General features: G+C 46.1%; 1 protein-coding gene across 2 annotated transcripts in view; it reads right to left on the reverse strand.

The window, feature by feature from the left end:
* Positions 1–20,701, reverse strand: part of BACE2 (beta-secretase 2) — a 96,576-nt gene that overhangs the window by 25,258 nt on the left and 50,617 nt on the right. For both annotated transcript variants that reach the window (XM_017538621.1, XM_017538622.2), the window contains exons 2-6: positions 18,381–18,469; positions 8,804–9,020; positions 5,131–5,259; positions 3,597–3,731; positions 1,585–1,686 (exon numbers count right to left, since the gene is read on the reverse strand). In XM_017538621.1, the coding sequence (XP_017394110.1) occupies positions 1,585–1,686; positions 3,597–3,731; positions 5,131–5,259; positions 8,804–9,020; positions 18,381–18,469 (672 nt within the window). The remainder of the gene's footprint in view (positions 1–1,584; positions 1,687–3,596; positions 3,732–5,130; positions 5,260–8,803; positions 9,021–18,380; positions 18,470–20,701) is intronic.

Below are 20,701 nucleotides of genomic sequence, written 5' to 3' on the forward strand. Positions count from 1 at the left end.
TCAGGTGATCCACCTACCTCGGCCTCCCAAAGTGCTAGGATTACAGGCGTGAGCTTGCTGGATTTTCACACTGTGCTTCAAACATGTCTTTGGGATGCTGGTCAGACTTTTCCATTCAGGATATTAAGTTGGAAGATACATTAATCCTGCTGAGGGCATTTTTACTATTTAACAAATGAGGATATCACTCCCTATTTTAAGTATGGTCTGATTTTCAGCACGCGTTCTAAATTTAAGGCACTAAAAATGTTACCTGCCACTTTCTCTGATTCAGTAGATAGTGGGAAAGATGGAGGCTCGCTGCGGCGTCAATGGCAGCTGCGCCAGGCGGCTGGCTGCCTTGAGTCCCGCTGCTTCAAAAAGGGCCCACAACCTTTCCTGCTTATTTCCCTCTGTGTCTGTTTCATCCACGTGCCGCTCTTCCCGCAGCAGTTACAGGCGCTTGAAGTTTGGGTTCAGGACAACCCAAAGCCGTCTCCTGCCTGTCACGTTTCTGCTATGAGCGGTATCCACTGCATGAGCTCCTATCGGCCATCACAGCACAGGAGTAGGACAATCAGCCCCACGCCGGGGCCACAGCACAGGCTGCGTGCAGGAAACCCCCTCTGACAATCTCACAAGGATGAGTGGGCAGATGCTATGAGAACATGCAGGAAGCCAAAAGTAACGTTCATCTCGCATCTATACAAATAGCAGCAGTGCTGTGGCTGGACGTTAAATGGAAGCTCCGAGTGTCTACTAAACACCAAGCGTTTGACCCCGACCTCACAACCACCCCTCAGTTGAGAGTACGGAGGCTCCCCGGGGGCACAAAACCCCTCCTCAGGCATCTGGCTAAAAGTGACAAAAACTAGAATAAATTTAATTCTATTTCATCCCCAAAGCTGTGCCGTAGCCAATGTTTATTGCCCTGAACTGACTGGAAAGTCACGGGTCATGCCAGGAATATCATCAGCCAGGTCACATAAAGACATGTTGGCTACAATCATAATTTCAACTGTATTTCAGGGCACGGCCATAAAGTAATTATTGGACTGGCTGACAGACCTTTATCTTCTGTGAAAAAATGATACTCTTTTACAGAAACAGAAGTTAAGATACCAGTGCAGGGATGAAGGCCAAAAAGGAGTAAAATTTTTGGTTCATGTGTTTTGTTTTAAAGTCTATAAATATATTCTTGATTTATTGTTTATTCTAATATAGTTATATTACCAAGTGTTATTTTTCACAGATTAAAAAAAATACTACACCAACTGAACTATTATGTGAAATACTAGAGGGCACTGTACATTCAGATCCAAGTCCTCTGAGGTTCGTGAAGGTACCATTTGCTAACATCAAAGAGGATTGTGAAATTAACAAGTAACAGCTGAAACAAAATCCTTCAGAATACAGATTTGAAATACATATAAAATATATCTACATATTGCACCTATATTCCATATAAAATGTACAAATACAACATATGAAAATTTGAAATGCATGGCGCAATAGTTCAGAGATGCTCAGAACACACAGTGCTGCTCCTCAGCAGGTGATCGTAACCCCGAGACTCGGGGACCCGCGAGTGTCCCGAGGACTCACCAGAGATGCGCGGGCCACAGCCTCCACCACTGCATTGAACACCTTCTGGGGCAGGCGCAGCAGCGTGGTGCCACTGTCCACGATGGCTTTGTCGGCATTATACTAGCACGAGAGAGAAAGGGGAAGGCGTGTGAGTGACAGTGGCACTCCCCACCCTATGTGGCTCCAGTGGCCATCACCATCTATCTGTTACACACAAATCCAATCAGCCATGCACTCATCAAGGACTGTAGTTTATTCATGTTCTCAGAACTAGGGAATGAGGGGTCTTCCAGCCCAACACACTCACTTCAGAGACAAGGAAATGGGCCCAGGAAAGGGAGGGGACATGACCCAAGTTAGCAAATCAATAGCTCTCCCAAGGCACAGCTCCTTCCTTACTTAGAGCTGCCCAAGTTCCTTCGTTGAGGACCCCCATTCCTGCCCCAGGGCAGAGGGAAGACCTATTTGTTTTTTGAGGCTGAAATATACTAAAAGCCACCTGCACAAACTGTACACAGATCAACTCTCTATGACCTCACTAATGAAGAGAAGAAGGAGGGACAATTTTTCAAGAGACATCCCATATTTGAATTGGGAACAGAACCAGAGCCACGCTGATTCACAGACTGAGACACACACAGGCGCTGCCAGCCCCGTCCCCACCTGCAACGTTCTTTATGTGGCAGACGGAAAAGGATGAGGCCAGTGGCCAACACCAGACAAGCCACCCCAACCACTGTGGGCACAGCTGCATGGGCAAGGCTGCCCATGGATGGAACGAGTCCTGGGCAACTAGATCCGCCTGCCTTAAGGCAAATCCATGAGTCTCATGAGGAAGTCTCATCCGAGGAAGTCAAAAGGGAGGAGGAGTCAAGAATCTTTTTAAAATGAAATATACCAATTTATTAGTATTTTTCACAAACACTATTTTCAGTGTAAAAACAAAATTTAAAATATAACTTAGCTTATTCATAAAATTTTTTTAATATGTGAGAAAAGTAGACATATAAAAGGCCTGTAGCAAATTGAAATGTGCGCTAAGATGTCCTGGATTTTGTTGTTTGTTCTTTTGTGGGGTGGGTGCATATGGGGCGGCCAGGAAAGAACCTAGAATCTAAGAATCACACCTCCAAATATAGGCTTTTCCTCACTAATACACACACACACACACACACACACACACACACACACAAGTTTTGTATTTTGTTTTACATTTGGACATTTGATTCTACCACTGGGTTCTTAATTGACCAATAAGTGCCTCTTGACAATAAACACAGGTTTGCAATGGAAGGGGCTGTCATTTTTATCATTCCTTAGTTTCTCAGAGGTACCTGCATACATGAGAATTGACGGTGGGATATGATGGGTAATAGGAACGGAAGTGCTAACAGGTTAGAATATGATGGGATCCCCGTGGTTTTTATAAAGCATTCTAAAAGGGCTGTAGAAGACTGAGGCTCCCACAAGTCATCATAATCATAATGTTGTCACGTGTCATGAACAAGCCAAATCACAGTGAGAGGGCGTGAACATGGGTCTTAAGAGGCTCGGTGTCAGAGCTCTGCATGTGGCCACTTTAGCATCACCGAGCCACACACATCTTTACAGCATGACTGCTCTTCAGGGAGAATTGTGTACTCTGGGGGCAGGCTAGCTGTGAATGGAGGAGAAAAAGCTGATGATCTTTTTTGATTTCATATGTCCTACACTGATTAAAAATCTGCTTATTTCAACCTCTTAAACTGAGCTCAGGGACCATCAGTTCAAGATGAATGACTGGTGAAAGGTGTAGCTCAGAGAGTCCTCTTCACTCACCATTTAACGCTAATTTTGCCCTATAAAGATGAGTGGTTAGGAGGATGCAATATTTGGGAGGGAAAACAATTCATTGATTAAAACTCACTGTACAGCAAGGACCTGAATCTTTTGATGTAATGTACCTTCTCCCGTCATATACAGGTTGCAGCTGTCTATTAAATGATCCAGGCATACACAGAAAGACACAACAGAGACTATAGCATGAATACCTCTCTGCAGTCCAGATTAAGGCTTTGGCCTCCAATTTCCAATTTCAGAATTTCTATCTGGTAGTACCACTCCTCCTTAATAGGGGTATACCAGATGTCTCCTTTATACAAACTTGGCTCAATTCCACCCAGGACCTGGGACAGAAAATATTTACAGGTATAAGAGAAAAAATACACAGACGTGTCAACGGGTTATACAGAGAAGCACACACTTGTAAAGCGAAACTTCACTGCATCAGAGCTTCTACTTTGTGGTGATGTCATGAAACAAATATAAATGCTTAAAAAATAAACAAGGAGCCAGGTGTGGTGACTCACACCGGTAATCCTAAACTTTGGGAGGCTGAAATGGGCGGATCATGAAGTCAGGAGTTCGCAAACACCCTGGCTAGCATAGCGATACCCCATCTCTACTAAAAATACAAAAGTTAGCCAGGCATGGTGGTGCGTGCCTGTAGTCCCAGCTATGCAGGAGGCTGAGGCAGGAGAATCACTTGAACCCAGGAGGCAGAGGTTGCAGTGAGTCGAGGTCACACCACTGTACTCCAGCCTAGGTGACAGAGCAAGACTCTATCCCAAAAAATAAAATAAAATAAAATAAACAAGGAATGTTATGGGTTCATGTCTGCAAAGGTCAGATGATATTATGCCCTAGTCTAAACAAGATGCTTTAGTGATTTCTCTTATCCAAAGAAAGTACATACATGTTCAGCTTTACAATATTGACATTTTCCTTCAAAGAAATGCAATAAAACAGTTAACCACACTGACCGACAATTATTTAATTCCTCGGAGGTCAGAGAACAGAAAAACAAGAGCTTCCTGATCAAAACTTCATTTTGCAAAATTGTAAAACATTTCCTCACAAGCCCTAGCTACCCTCTTCCCAGAAATGGCAACAAATGAAAATAGCTGAGGATCAGGGCAGAGCCCGCCTCTCACGGTCAGACAGCAAAGGGGCTGGTACCCCCTTCTAGTGCATTCTTCCTGTCCCCTACGGCTTTCGACGTCTGGGGGCAGTGCCCTGGAGGGAATCTCAGGCTCCAGCATTTCCGTAGTGCTGACGGCCTTGGTTCTGTTTTAATAGCAAACGCTTTTGCTGTGGTGCGTGTGTGTTGAGAGGGAGCGAGAAAGGGTCTACAAGGCCTTCTATTTCCGTGCCAGCTTTATGAACTCTCCTTTGTCCCCCTACCCACAGTCGGGCCCACTCACCACATCCCAACCCCCACTGATTCTCACTTGCTCTTCCCCCACCCACAGAAAGCAGTGCCCTTCCAAGGGCAGTAAAGAAAAGCTTTCATGGAATTTGGGGAACGATGAGAATCATCCTTCCAGATGGCAGGGTGACATCAAGGATTGCCTAATTTTAGCCATTTTTAAAAAGATTTACAAAAAGGATGATTAAAGTTTTACAGTACCTACGCACACCTACGTGCCCAATATTTATATTTCTGCTCAGGTGTTTAATAAAACAGAAAAAAACCAGCCCATCAATCTGTGATTTTTCGCCCCTTTAAGACTAAAAGATACCCACAAGACTACCTCCGTTGGTCCCAGATCCAGCAACGGGCAAGCCGGCTCCACACATCTGCATGGAGAAAACATTGGGGATGTTTGCTTGTGTCACCAGGGAGTCAAAGAAGGTCTCCAGAGAACTTGATGGCTGCGGGAGGGTGACAAAGGACACCTGCTTAGAACATACATCGTGGACACAGGTGACCCAGTGTAGACGCCATGCACCACAGACAACATTCCTGGTGTTTACATTTAATTTTTTCAGGATTCCACAATAAACCAGCTTGTGATCAGGTCTAGGAATTCAGAAAGCCCCAACAGAGCTTCCCACTGGTTGGTGTTTTTCCTTCGGGTACGGCTCTGTTGTACAAATAAGATCGTATTTCTGGAAAGCATTCGACGCAGTCACATCTATCATCATGACTGCCTTGTGAGGGGGCGTGAGAAGCCGTGAAAGTGGGTTACCGTGGCAGGTGGTGGATCCTAATCTTAGACACTTCAGAGTAAGGAGAGAAGAGTTTCTCTAGGAGCTGCCATGGCCGCAGACATTTGTGTTCTCCTGTTAGCTGCAGCTGTCCACCAAACGAGAGGTGACCGACTCGGGAGAACAGTATCCCCTGGACCCCAGAGCCCGGGGCGAGGCTTAGCTCTGCCTGATGAACTCTGGTGGGAAGGCATCAGGAAAGGCACAAAAATATAGTCCGGAAGCATGAAAGGCTTCTTATCCCCAGAGGCCAGATTTCAGAAGCCCTCACGTGCTCTGTGTCTCTCTCACGTCCAGCAAGACATGCTGAGAATGTCCTCATTCCTCCAGAGACACTCCAAGGGAAGAGGGAAGGTCTGCGAACAGCTGTGAGGTGGGGGTGAGGTGGGGGTGTGCTGGGGGTGCCAGTGGTCATGGAGGAAGTCAGTGACAGACTTGAGTTTAGATTTTGACAAGTGGGAGACACTGGAGTTGGTGACCCTGAGTTGTTACTTTTTGATAAAAACTGAACTATAGTAGCACAGATGCTACGGGCACCCTTGGGTACCCACGGTCATTCACAGGAATTATTTACTATCTGTGAGAACTAAGACTGTGATTGCAGAGGGAGCGAGAGGAGAACTCCACTATGTAAGGGATGCAAATCTTCCCATTGGTTTAGTCCATTTGTGTTTGACCTCTTACTTCTTTCATCTCCGCTTCTGCAGAATTCCGAGGCAGAATCCAGCACAATCTCCATATGCATTCTCTGTCAAAACCCTTGTGAGCGTGTGGGTCAACCAGTGAGACAAAAATCCCCTCCTGGGACAATGGGACGGGCCTGGGGGTGGCCTGGCTGCTGTTCTGCCCACCTTCTCAAGAGGCAGTTAAAGCAAAGCAAACACGGGCGGAAGACTGGCTCTGCCACTTGCCGGCTGAGTGACTTGTTCCTTTGCTTCCTCCCCTGTGAAATGGGGAGAACAGCAGCCTCCTGGAGCCGCTCTGGGGCTTCAATGGGCTGATGCCTCTAAAGTGCTTGCAAGGGTACCTGGCACACAATGAAGGAGCTACAATCTTTCCGTCAAGTCCTTCTTCACCAGGGTTATGCCTCAGGATCCCTCTAGGAACTTAAAAGCATCCAGGTGCCCCAAACCAACCCCGAGAGAAGCAGATTCAGCAGGAGTGGGGCCCAGGCAGCTGCAGTGTCAGAAGCCTCGTGGATATTCCTGACACAGCCTTGACAGGAAGCCCCTGGAATGGATGAGGGGCCACCACTCAATCTGACCACTGCAGAGCGCTCAGCCCCCGTGTCTCAGAGGCCCCTGTGCAGTCTGCCCAGCCCGCCTGCAGGCCCTGTTCCCAGCCACACTCTGCTTCCTCCAAGTCCTACTGCTCTCTCCTGAAACCCTGGACATGGGAAGCCAATTGTCAGTAATCTTGGAATTACACAAATGAAAAGATAAAATGTCACATGGAGAGTCAGGAGGTCTGAGCAAACCCAGAAGAAGTCTGTTCTCACAAAAGCTTTACATGATATTAATCACAGGCAATTTAGGTTTATTGTCTTTGGAACAACTCACATAAAACCAGTCATACGTCTTTCGTTTCCAAACCGTCACACACAGATAAAACATTTTGAAAATGTATTTAGGAATGCAGGTTTTCGCCCATCTGCATTTCCCTATGATACAGAGGACAAAAGGGATCCTGAGCCAGCCTTGGCTCTGCAGACTAAGAAGGACACCCACAGCTCCACATTCTGACTTCAAAGGCACAACAACTTGTTGACCCTCAATCTCCACATCTTGAAAATGGGGCAAATACGGGCAGGCATGGTGGCTCATGCTGTAATCCCCCAGTGCTTTGAGAGGCTGAGGTGAATGGATCACTTGAGCCCAGTAATTTGAGACCAGCCTGGTTAACATGGTGAAACCCCATCTCTACCAGAAATACAAGAATCAGCCAGGCATGCTGGTGTGCGCCTGTGGTCCCAGCTACTCGGAAAGCTGAGGCGTGAGAATTGCTTGAACCCGGGAGGCGGAGGTTGCAGTGAGCCAAGACTGGCCTCTGCACTCCAGCCTGGGTGACAGAGCAAGAATCTGTCTCAAAAAAATAAAAAAGTTTTTAAAAAAAGGAAAAAAAAAAAGAAAATGGGGAGAATCCCACCTTCCAAAATACACCTCACAGGGGAGTCATGAGCACTGAGTGACTGACATCTCATATCTTCTCAGCCTTGAGCCTCGTAGGCTCTCTGCAACTCGGGGGCCAAGGGCTGTAAAATTCCTCTTGCCCTCCCCACCTCACCCCATCTGCTCATAAACTGGAGCTGCAACAGACGCTCCTCCAGGATGGAAAGATTATCCTCATGGGACAGTGGGGGGCTGTTGCTCCAGCAATCACTTCTGTTTCCTTCTACATGTGGCTCTGGCTCTAAGCCTACTGCTGAGCAAGATGAGGCCAGGCGTGGTGCCCAGGTACAGGCACATGTAAACCCGTGTGGACTCCAGGAGCCCAGCACATGCCCCTGGTGTCCACTCCCACCTGCTCTGGCGATGCCTCCGGGTGGAAATTCCCCTGCCTGCCTCCCTCCTCCTGCACACCAGACTTTATTTCCTTTGGGTTGGCCCTAAGTACAAATATTTGGGGAACATCCAATTCTGTCTTTCCGCATTTGGGGAGGCTCCGGTGATGGTGAGAGCCGGGCTCCACGATTCCTCCGTGGCTCACCACCCCTGGGAAGGGCTGGCTATCCCCAGAGCATGCTTGCAGGCCTCCCAGATTCCCGTGCTGGGTGTCTCCTCTGACGTGTCCCCTGCAGTGGCAGGAAAACAGGCCGAGTCCCGGGCTGGGGAGAGCACCAACCCCGGCCTGTGTTCCAGGGCTGCCCTCAGGCTCCATCTTCATGCAAACGTATAAATTTAATAAATGTGTTTTCTCTTAATTCTACCTTAATAAAAACTCCTAAATACACACCATAAGGCACATGACTCAAATTGTGTTCACATTTTAAACTAGAAAATGAAAATAAAAACAAAAATAGTTAATGCGATTAGTCTCTCTTACAGGAAGGTTCCAAGAATCATGCTGTTTATCTTCAATTTAAAAAACACTTAGAAATATAATTGTGTGAATACTAGTCTGTTTCCGCCATGTGGCTCTCCCTTTAATGATTGGTTTTCAGAATCTCATCCTACTATTTGATTTTCTTAAATCCATGGATTAGCCTTACCTTGGCTAGTGTGGCATAAGCTAGGCCGAGTATTCCATTCCATTTAATCCCAGGCAAAAAGAAATTCTCTGATTCAAAAATAGTGGCAATATTGACAAGGAAAGAACTATTGAAGCCTTTGGGGATGGTGACTAGGTCCTCCCCAACAAAGCCCGTCCAGCTGCCCTGCGTGTACTTCACAGTGACGTCAAAGCCTTTGGAGCGGTATGTGCTGGACCTGGAGAAAGAAAGGAAAGGCCCATTGTATTATCTTATGTGTCCATGTTCCCTGAACCACGAAGATAAGGCTGCCATGTTCGAGGCAGCTGTCCTAACCACAGAAAGTCCAGCGTAAGCCTGTAAGCCATTCTTCATGATTAACAGCATCGATGTTGACAAAGTGATAGTTTCCACCAAAAACATAATCACTAATGTTTTAGTAACTGTTTTCCATGCCACGGGAAGGGAAGCACTGTTGTAAACACGTGGCTCTTGAGTGTAATTCTCCCCTATACCCAAGTCAATCCCTGTAAGTCAGGTACTTGGCTTAACCACTGTAGCCTCTGAAGGACACTGCCCAATCTGGGCACCTGCCTGGTCCTCCTGGTCCTCGGCTTTGCAGAGCTGCTGGGCTGCTGCTCAGTGACACCGACAGGTGCCAGCACCCCAGAAGGAGTCTCCACCAGGCTGGGCCAGCAGCGGCTGGGGTTCAGGTTCACACATACAACTCCTGTGACAAATAATGACCAAGCCCTACTCGCTGAAGCCCAGGTCCTTGATGTCACAGGTCCTTCTCAAGGTTCTCCCCCAATGCCCCGAAGCTGATTATACTCACACCAAAATATGGGCAGTGACGCCAATGGCATGCCACAACATGAATCACTGTGATGTGACCCAGAGCCTGACACTCACGTGGCCCTGAAGGTAAGAGCTACTGACGCAGGACGACATTCACAAGATCGAGGAAAATTCTGCCCCCTCAGTTTATGCTGCAGTGAGGAGAGAGAATGCATGCGGGAATAGTGGTTGCAGGGAACAAAGCAGATAAGAGGACCGCAAGTGACCTGCGGCTGAGAGAACTCTTGGCTCTGACCATGTCTGCATGAGACCTGAACGCAGGCAGCGAGACATGGGGCTCTCTGGAGGCAGAGCATCGTGTAGAGAGGAGAGCAGGCATCAAGGCCCTGGGGTGTCCCACTCTGCAAGGTCATTCCTACGTCCATTTAAGTTTGAAAACTGCTGGAATATAGAAGGGAACCTAAGAAACGTCTCTAGGGAAATGTGTGGGAACTCAAACCACGCTCCTCCTAAGAAAATGATCATGATCCTAAGCTAAACACCAAGCCACCCAGTAGATCATGCTAAGGTGTTCCTACTTGCCTACAGGCTTCATTCCACTCTGTTTTAATAGTAAGTCTGCAAACATTAACACGTTAATGTCTTTGTTGTGGGATCACATGAACTAGTGCAGCCTTGCTTAAGGTCAGTAAAGAAGTTAAGCTCAGAGATGACATGATCATTTATTTATTTATTCATTTATTTATTATTTCTTTTAGAGATAGGGTCTTGCTCTGTCATCCAGACTGGAGTACAGTGGCACAATCATGGCTCACTGTAGCCTTGAACTCCTGGGTTCAGGAGATTCTCTCACCTCTGCCTACTAAGTAGCTGGGACTATAGGTGCACACCATCAAGCCCAGTTAATAGTTTTCTTCTTTTTTCCTTTTCTTTTCTTTTTTTTTTTTTTGGAGAGACAGGGTCTCATTATATTGCCCAAGCTAGTCTCCACCTGTTAGGCTAAAGTGATTCTCCTGCTTTAGCCTCCCAAAGTGCTGGAATTACAGGAATAAGCCACCATATCCGGCCTTTTATTCATTAATTCATTCTTGGTATATCTCATAAGCGTTAAAAATGTTAACTATCTTTCATTCAGTAACTGCACTTCTGAGAATCTGACCCTAAGGAGATACCCGGGAAGCAGACAGAGGTTCATCTGCCAAGAGAGTTATGATTTTTTTTAATTGTACTTTAGGTTCTGGGGTACATGTGCAGATCATACTATGTTGAATAGCTTAAAAATCCTGAATTATTCAATCCATCTGGACAATTTGGGTTCACTCCTTAAGTTCAGAAATATACTGAGGCTAATTATCTTGAAATGCTTAGAAAATAAAGTCTAGTACAGAGGCTGGCAAGTTTTTTCTGTAAAGAAAAAAATAATAGATGTTTTAAGGACTATAGCTATGCATCATCAAGCCTAGCTAATATTTTTCTTTCTTTCTTTCTGTCTCTTTTTTTTTTTTTTTTAAACATAGGATCTCTGTTATAACTACTCAGATCTCAACTGTAACGTGGAAGCAGCCACCGACTGTAAATAAACTTGTGTGGCTGTGTTCTGGTAAAACTTTATTGACAGCAACAGGCATTGGCTCATGGGCTAGCGTTTGCCAACTCCTGGTGTATTAGTCCGTTTTCACACTGCTGATAAAGGCATACCCAAGACTCGGTAATTTATAAAGAAAATTAAGTTTAATGGGCTCACAGTTCCACGTGGCTGGGGAGGCCTTACAATCATGGTAGAAGGTGAAAGTCATGTCTTACATGGTGGCAGGGAAGACAGAAATGAGAGCCAAGTGAAAGGGGTTTCCTCTTATAAAACCATCAGATCTCATGAAACATTCACTGCCACAAGAACGGCATGGGGAAAACTACCCCCTTGATTCAATTATCTCCTACTGGGTCCCTCCCACAATATGTGGGAATTATGGGAGCTACAATTCAAGATGAGATTTGGGTGGGGACACAGCCAAACTGTACCACCTGGTCTGGGAGAGTAATTGCTTTGTTGTTGTTGTTGTTGAGACAGAGTCTTGCTCTGTCACTTAGGCTGGAGTGCGATGGTGTAATCTCAGCTCACTGCAACCTCCGGCTCCTGGGTTCAAGCGATTCTCCTGCCTCAGCCTCCCTAATAGCTGGGATTACAGACGTATGCCACCATGCCCAGCTAATTTTTGTATTTTTAGTAGAGACTGGGTTTTACCATGTTGGCCAGGCTGGTCTTGAACTCCTGACCTCACATGATCTGCCTGCTTCAGCCTCCCAAAGTGGTGGGATTACAGGCATGCACCACCCTGCCCGGCTCTGGTAGAGTCATTTATATCTTTCCCCAACAGTCTAAAGTGCTATGACTTTCTTTTGAAAGTTTAGTGTTACTCTGTCCAGGCTATACAAAACTCCATGGAATTTGTTCTGTTAGCAAGAACCTGAAACAACCTGCATATCTATTTAGCATGTCTTCTCTAGCTTCCTACCCAGGTTGCTGGTTCCTCACAAAGGGAGCACTCTGGATATTTTGGTGTCATTTCCAGAGAGACAAGAGGCAGCTGGAGTTATACTGACTGGGTTCAAATATGAGTTCAGTCCTTCATTAGCTGTGTGACCCAGGGCCAAGTTATTTACTCTCTCTATGCCTCAGTTTTCTCAACTAAAAAATGATAATATAATGTCATCCCTCGGGAAGTTAGTTATGCAGATTAAAAGAGTTAATACTCTAACACATGTAGAACAAAACCTTGGAACACAGCAGACATGCACAAAATAGCTGCTATTGTAATTATCTCATCGCTTACTACCTTTTTAAAGCCTATGAGTTATTATTAGAAAATTCAAGTCTGTTAGGCCATGTTTCCATTGCTATAAAGGAATACCCAAGACTGAATAATCCATCAAGAAAAGAGGTATGATTTTGGCTCATGGTTCTGCAGGCTGTGCAAGAAGCATGGTGCTGGCATCTGCTTCTGTTGAGGCCTCAGGAAGCTCCCACTCAAGGTGGGAGGTGAAGGGATACACAGTACATTACATGGAGAGAGCTGGGACAAGGGAGCACGGAGGAGGTGCCTAGCTCCTTTAAACAACCAGCTCTCATGTGAACTAACAGAGCAAGAAGTCACTCATTGCCTTGGCGAGGGCAACAAGCCATTCATGATCTAAACACCTCCCCCAAGGCCCCATGGTCAACACTGGGAATCACATTTCAACATGAGATTTGGAGAGGACACACATCCAAAGCATATCATCAGGATGTATTCTTTTTTTCTGGAAAATGCTCCTATAGAGCTATTTTTACTCAATTGCTCTGCACAATAATTAAATACATGGAGTGAGAACCCTGGATGGGCTTCTACTTGGCAATGTCCATTCCAGGCGCTCAGAAACCACAATCAATCAGGGACGTGGGTAGCCAGGAAAAAGCCCATTCACAGTAATAAAAATACCTTGAACCAAATTCAGAAGATGTTCTGCCTCTGATAGAAGTGCTCAGGGAATGCAGGACTAAAAAGTGAAATCAATTGCACTGAGGGAAAAAGAGCCGCAGAACATTTTATTATTTCAAAAGAATTCTGTTATTTGCAGAGAACATGAAAAGAGAAGGTGGATGTGCAGAATTCTAGAGTTCAATCCTTGGGTCAGGTCTGGTTCTCCTAAGCCACTTGACCCAGGGAATGCTGAGTCTCCTAAAGAACTCTGCTCAGGATTTCCCTGGGGCTCTCAGGGTCTGGAATCAACCAGTGGGGCTTATCGTCCTGGCTCAGGTGACCAGATGTGACCCTGGAAGTCACCAGACTTGAATGCATGAGACCCCTGAGGCTCAGGATAAGCTCAGCCTGCCCAACCTGGTGATTCATCAACGTCCTCAATAATGTTAAATGCTCACAGGCTTCAAAATGGCAAATCTTCTTCTAGCAGGCAAATGATAGGTAGGCTTGAGAAATGATCTCAATAATCAGGCAAAAAAATCTTTCCTCATTGAATGCAAAGCCATTTGACCTGTATTCAGTTTAGCCTCCTTAAAAAAAGCTGCCAGGTAATTCTTTAATTCCCTAATTCCACTTACAAGCATTAGTTGAGGAAGATAAATTGGATTTCTTGCTCTGTGAGTTTCACCCCAGATACAATACAGGAGTGAGGAGATATTTTAATGGAAATATGCTTAATTTTCTGAATAGATTCATGGAGGGTCAAGGGATGGGTGTACTGGATCTCTCATCAGGCCAAATGGCAGGAGGTGAGATTTTATTGGCTAAAAAAGATGTACATTTAAAAAATGCATGATTTTTTCTTTTCTGTCCCCCCCTTTTTTTTTTCTTGCTCTATAGTAACTCACTGGAACATTCACCACCATGAAAAGATGGATTCTGATCAAGATGAGCTCACAAATGACTAATGGTAGCCTGACATCTCATTCCATAAATCAAAGAGATCTTGTCAAAGAACCCCACGCCAAATCTCCAATTACTGTAACATGTTTCAGGAAGCATTAGACCTGAATATCCAAAGACTGAGGACGTGAATCAGAGGCGGACAAACCCAACCAGAACCTTATTATAACTAGGAGAGATCAGAAGCACAAGCAAATACAGACACATCACAGGGCAGAGTGCTGCAGCTCAGAAAAGAAACCTTTGTCAAAAACGGAGAAGGCAAAAGGATGGTCTCTTGGTTCCCATGAAATACAATGGTTGAAAGTATAACTTAGGCCAACTCTAAAGTTAGATGGAAGCATTAGACAAATTAACTAAACATAATTGACATTGAAAGAAAATATTCATATCTTTCCACAAAAAAGCATATCAAAAATACTAAAGCATGTAACAAGCAGATACAAGGAAACAAGATTAGTGTAAATTTAAGAAAGTATTTAACTTGTAAAGCTAGCATGGTAGCAGGGACGCAGCCAAAGGAATAGAACTTGCTTCAAACTCAGAAGTGGGATGTACCACATCTGATTCAGCCAAAAGGAAACCGTGCAGCTCTGTGGAAGAAAGTCTCTTGAAAAGAAAGGCAGTACCAGGTTAGGCTCCCAAAAGGTGAGTGATGTGTTGTATGTAATAAGTCAGCCACTGCAGTACTTGCAAATAAGGAAGTAGGCCGAATTTGAATGGCGGAAGTGGCAACAGGGTGAAACGGACCATTGAGGGGCTTTCCCTAGACATCGCCGTGTTCTGTTACTTATCTTTTTATTTACCCACAAAAGGAGAAACAGATCAGGACCTTGAGTGGTCAGAATGGTGGCAAGGAATCCTGAATTATCTTGTGAGATTAGCAGGAGGGAAGGCTTCATCATCAAAGGAGTTCTGGATGATCCCAGGAGTTTTCATGTGAATCAAATGCATATGGACTAGAGAAGCCCAAAGTATGGAAAACAGGAACCATCTCCACTAATACGAACCTGGTGATGGGCACAAAATCCGCTTGAATAAACCAAACAGGGCTAGCAGGTGAGTGAGAGAGATGTGCCCCACGGTGTTCCGAAAAGAGAACCACAGCTCAACCAAACACTGAACACAGTTGAAGGCAGCTGAGAAAAATGCTGGGTTGTTTACAGTTGATGAAATATTACACATAGTCTTGATAATGCGGGCTATTATTTACCCTTGAATGTTTCCACAACTGCATCTGCATAGCAAAAGGATGTGTGGATTGAGAAGCTTACTTTGACCTTCATGGACTCTGGCTATGGGTGGCTGCAACAGAACTGCCACTCACCTGCCAGGAAAAAAGCGGCCATCCACAGGGCTTGACTGGCATGGTTCACTTTAAACCTGGAAAGTAACGATCCACATCACCCAGCTGGATTTTACTGTGCTTTACTGTTTCTAGTGTATCTTGCATCTACAGATATGAGAGAAAAACCTATTCCAAGGGGAAAAGAGCTGCTAACTGAAAAATGCAACCTCCACGTGTGTTTGTTCTGTCCCCATGCGCTGAGCCCCGGTGCTGGGAAATGTGGGAAAGGTACAATACAGACTAGAGCTCTGCAGGGAAAACAACACAGGGCTGGGACCATCGAGGGCCTTCAAATAAGCGGTTATTTTTCAGTAGCGAAGGCCCCGTCCCCTAGGGGAAGTTTTGGAAACTCTAGGAGTGTGTCTGATACGCGTGCTGGTTATCCCGGAGTGTGAAGGGTGGTCGTGCAAAATGAAGATTTGCTCCCATCCCACATCACTTTCCAAAGTCGCTCTGGGCATTGGCATGGGTAAAATCTACTGGATCAGCAGCACAGAATGCACCTTCTTCCATTCACATGTGCACAAAACCTTTTCTACAAAGGTTTAGTATACATCGTGTATTTGCTGCTGTGAAAGTCCAGGGAAGCTGATTGTTTTTTTGTTTGTTTTTCTTGGAACTTTCCTAAGATTCTTTTCCATTTTGGAAAATCACATCAGCCACTGATATAGTTTGGATATCTGTCCCCTCCACTTCTCATGTTGAAATCTGATCCCCAGTATAGGAAGTGGGGCCTGGTGGAAAATGGCCGGGTGGGGGGGTCAGATCTCTCAAGAATGGCTTGGTGCCTTGCCGATGGTGATGACTGAGGTCTCGCTCTGTTAGTCCCAGGGAGGGCTGATGATTGTTAAAAAAGAGCCTGGCACCTCCTTCCCCTACGTTTGCTTCCTCTCTCCCATGTGATCTCTGCACACTGGCTCTGCATCCCCTTCCGCCATGACTGGAAGCAGCCTGAGGTCCTGGCGCCATGCTACAGGCTTAAGGTACAGACTGCAGAACCTTGAGCCAAATGAACCTATTTTCTTTATAAATTACCCAGCCTTGAGTATTCTTTCATAGCTGTACAACAGACTAAGACAGCAAACTGAGCTGCTCGGGGTGTGTGAGTTTACGTCAGCCTGCCTGGATCAGTCTACACTGGGCGTGACGGCGATGTCAACTCACCTCCAGCATGCCCCCACTGCACGGTCTCCTCCTCGCACCGTGGAGCCAGGGTGTTCATGTACTGAAGTGCTGATTACCCGGTTATGCATTACTTCCCTTCTATTCCCCTCATATACCATCAGGGCATTTGGAGCTATGTATGTAGATAAGTCATATGACCTTTGCAGTCACTTCAGGGAACGACAAAGCACTTGTTATAAGAAGCAGGTGTTGGCTGAAGGTTTGGGAGCTGCTGGTCTCAAAGCTTAAACTTGGGCAAGCCCCTGTCTCCCTGACCTCCTGTGCTGCAGGAATAAAAATGAGAGGTTTGGACCAACTCAAAGTCCAGTTCCATCATGAAGCGGTTCAGAGTGGATGGTTGGAGGTGAGGGCTGTTTGGGGACTGAGGACTTGGATGAACCACAGATCTGAGTGGGAAGAGGCTGCATTAGCCATCGTAAACCAAGCCTCTGCTGCACACACAGAGAAACACCACCACTACTTCTACACATGTTTGTGGTTATAGCAACAGCTGGGCACATAGTGATCATACAGTGACCAGGTGTTGTACCCGGGAATATCAATGAAGAAAGCTTACCAGTACAGGAAGTCATAAACCAAGCTATAGGTTCCTGGAGGGAGGGGCCAGTCGTATTTTTCTGAAGCTTCATATAGAGCTGGCCACCACAGCCCTCTCCCCAGTAGGCAGCTGCAGCCATACGTGCAGGAGGCCACGTCATTTATGGCACCAAAGCAGAGCCCAGGATGTGGCAGAGGCAGAACAGATATGCAGGGTTTCCTCTATGCTTTCTTTCCTACACGGCAAGTCACCTTGCTTTAACAAATTGCCTGGCATTTTCAGAAGACTCCAGCTATTCTTTCCCTCTCCTTTTGTCCCCAACTAAAGCTGTCCTTTATTCCCTGGAACAAAACACTGAGGATAAGGAAAGTGAGAAAGGGAAGTCAGGAAAAGAATTTACATTAGGGAAACCCAATGTGGCAGTTCTGAGCCTGGAGACGGTTTGTGACACCGGCACGTCAGCTGCCCTGTGCTGTCTGCTGAGTTTAGGCTTCAGGATTGCAAAAATAGTTGTGATGTCAAAATGTACATGGTGTCAGAGCATCTTCCAGTTCACAGAAGGGCTGACTCTAGACCCCACGGGCTCCTGCAGAGCTGAAGGCTGCCGCAGGCCACCGGGGGCCTCCCACAACCCCAGCCAGGGCTGCTCTGAAGCCTGCATGGGCAGGGCTTGTTCTATTCCAGAGACCTCCATCTGGCTCCACTTGTTTTTTCTGAACTCCACCCCATTGCTCATGTGCAGTCCCAGTCTTGGGCCTTAATACTTTGTACTCACAAAACTCACTCTTCCAAATGAGTGTTGCGAGCCAACCCACAGAAATGGTTTCCATGAACCACAGTTTAAGCCCTGCTGAAGTATGCGAAGGTGGGTTTCCATGTGTCCCTTCAGCTGTGGAAGCAGCCCCACGCCCTTGCCCAGAGTGGCCGCACCGATCCCCAAGACCTCCTCCTGCTCCAGGCCACCTCCACTGCGGAACCAAAGCTGCTGCAACAAACACCGACGGGCCACACCTCCCTGCAACGGGATAGCTCTAGAAGTTGTGTCTGACTTGGATTTCTCTAAAATGAATCTCATGTAAGTGCATGAAAGCTATTAGGAGACTCCTGCTGTGGATTTGTGGATGGAATGAACATGCATGTATGCACACACACAGTCACATGTGTGTACACACACATGTACATATGCATACATATCGGCATCCCCTTAAAATGAAACAGCTTTCTGGCTGTTGCGGTCTGCCGCGTTTTGAAGCATGCCGATCATGCAGTGCCCCGGCCCAGCACACCAGCCAAGGGGTCAGCACTTACCTCTCTGTGTCAAAGTACGTTTCTATGTAGGAGTGTGGGGCTCCCGCCACGGCAAAGTTGCTGCTTCCAGTGTCAACGAGAATCTGTAGCTTTTATGTTTTAAGGAGAGAAAAAGAAAAATTGAAAGCATCAGGTTATTTTAATAAGACAATGTTCTTGAATAATTTTTTTAAAACTGAGTACCAAGAATAATGCAGCAGTTGGAAAAAAAAAAAAAGTACACTGATCAGGGGAATACAAAAAGCAATGATAAAATTGAAATCTGAACAAGGTCCATGAAGAAGTTTGCGGGGTGAGGGGGAGGTGCTGGGAATGGTGCTATCTCAGATACACACTGAGCCTTAAAAGAGAATGGATTCTGGTGGCCATACCACTGAATGCGCCTGATCTCGTCTGTTCTCGAGAATGGATACTGTTAAATAGCCGGGTTGCCTTTTCAGGCCATCGGTGCTTGAAACCAAGGCTGAGCTCTTTCTCATCTCTGGGCTTTTAGCCAGGTTTAGCCCTTCGCTGGGCTCAGCCTCCTCTTGCTTTTCCAAATCTGGCCTGGAAACCCTGATCCAGCGTGGCCTCCCCTCCCCAGGAAGCCTCCCAGTCTCCTGGCAGGTGGTGCCCCCTTACCTCCCTGCACAGCACCTGGGAACACCTGCCATCACCATCATTTTTTAGGCTATTCGAGATATAATTTGCGTATAATAAAAATGCAAGACCTTAAACGTTCGCCTGGTGAGTTTTGGCACGGTATGTCCCACACCAAGATACAGAAACCTCTCTTCACCTCAAAAGGTCCCTCTATGCCGCTTTCCCTGCTGGTCCCCAGAAGCAGCCCCTTTCTGGCTTTTGTGACCACGGACTGGTTTCATCAGTTCTCGAACATTCTATAAACATAACGATGTGGGTTTTTGTGAGTTTGTTTTTCTGGCATGGCTTCTGATGTGCAGTTCGTCTTTGAGACGCCCTCATGTTGCTGCCCTTTGTTTCCCATCACTGTGGGAAAATACTCTTCTGCAGGAACACACCGTGATTTGCCTCTGCTTCTTCTGATGGGCCCTTGGGTTGTGTCCAGTTTAAGGCTACTATGAATAAGACAGCTATGGACATACTGCATAGGTCTTTCTGCAGGCGTATATTTTCATTTCTCTTGAGTAAATACCTAAAAGTGAAACGTTCTGGATCACAGGCTAGATACATTTTTAACTTTTTAAAGAAACCTGCTGAACAGGTCTGCAATGTGGATCCACCAAGTTATATTCCCGTGAGCAATGGATCCATGGGCCACTTGGTTTATTTGCTCCATATCTTGCCCCAGATTTGGTGTTGCTGGTCTTTTTAATGTGAACCATGATAACGGGTGTGGAATGGTATCTCACTGTGGTTTTAATCTGCAGTCCCCTAGGGAACCAACGTCACTGGGCTGTTGCCCTGTATCCCATTATTTCACCTTCCCCAGTAAACGCCGTCTCAGGGCAGGTGTGTATGTCACTCATTTTATGTCTAGCATTTATCCCAAGTCCAGACATGTGCCCAGTTGTTTATAGAATAAACATATCTTTTAGAAATAAAAACAGACCACTTAGATATAGCCCAAAAGGTTGAAAATCGAGTTTAAAAACCTATACTCTAAAGAAATCAAAACAGGCAAGTGTTTGCCTAGGATTATCTTATCAACAGTCATGCTGTTGCTTCTGCCAAGGACCTAAGGTTTGCTGGGTCCAGCGTTTGCCTCTGAGCTGACCCATCAGTAGGATCTGACTCAGTCTTGCTCCCTCCTCCTGGAAACGTTCTTCGCTTTGGATCCTGGGGCCACATGCATTCCTGATTTCCTCCTTCTCTGACGCTTCACTTTAGTCTCACTGCTGGGTGCTTCTCATCTCCCTGACCTGCTGACGTTTCCGGGCGATCAGCTCAGGAATCACTTCTGGGATCCATCTACACTCACACCGTCGGTGTTCCCACTGAGTCTCTAGGCTTTGAGCACCTTCTGCATGCTGACGACCCCCAAGTTTACATCTTAGCCCAGGCCTGCCCATGTACCCTGGGCTCTACCTATCCAACACCTACCCCTGGCTGGCTAGTAGTCATCTTTTATGGGTTGAGATGTGTTTTCCAAAAAGAGATGCTGAAGTCTTAACCCCTGCACCTGTGTGCCCTTATTTGGAAAAAAAGGTTTTTACAGTCAATCAAGTGAATATAAGACCTGCAGGCTGAGCTCTAATCGAGTATCACAGGCATCCTTCGGGGCAGAGGAAAAGGCGTGGAAATCAGAAACACAGTGGGGTGCCAAGTGGCTGCAGAGACAGGGATCAGAGTGATGGAGCCAC

Source organism: Cebus imitator, unplaced genomic scaffold (assembly GCF_001604975.1).
Source record: "Cebus imitator isolate Cc_AM_T3 unplaced genomic scaffold, Cebus_imitator-1.0 Scaffold112, whole genome shotgun sequence".
Lineage (NCBI taxonomy): Eukaryota > Metazoa > Chordata > Mammalia > Primates > Cebidae > Cebus > Cebus imitator.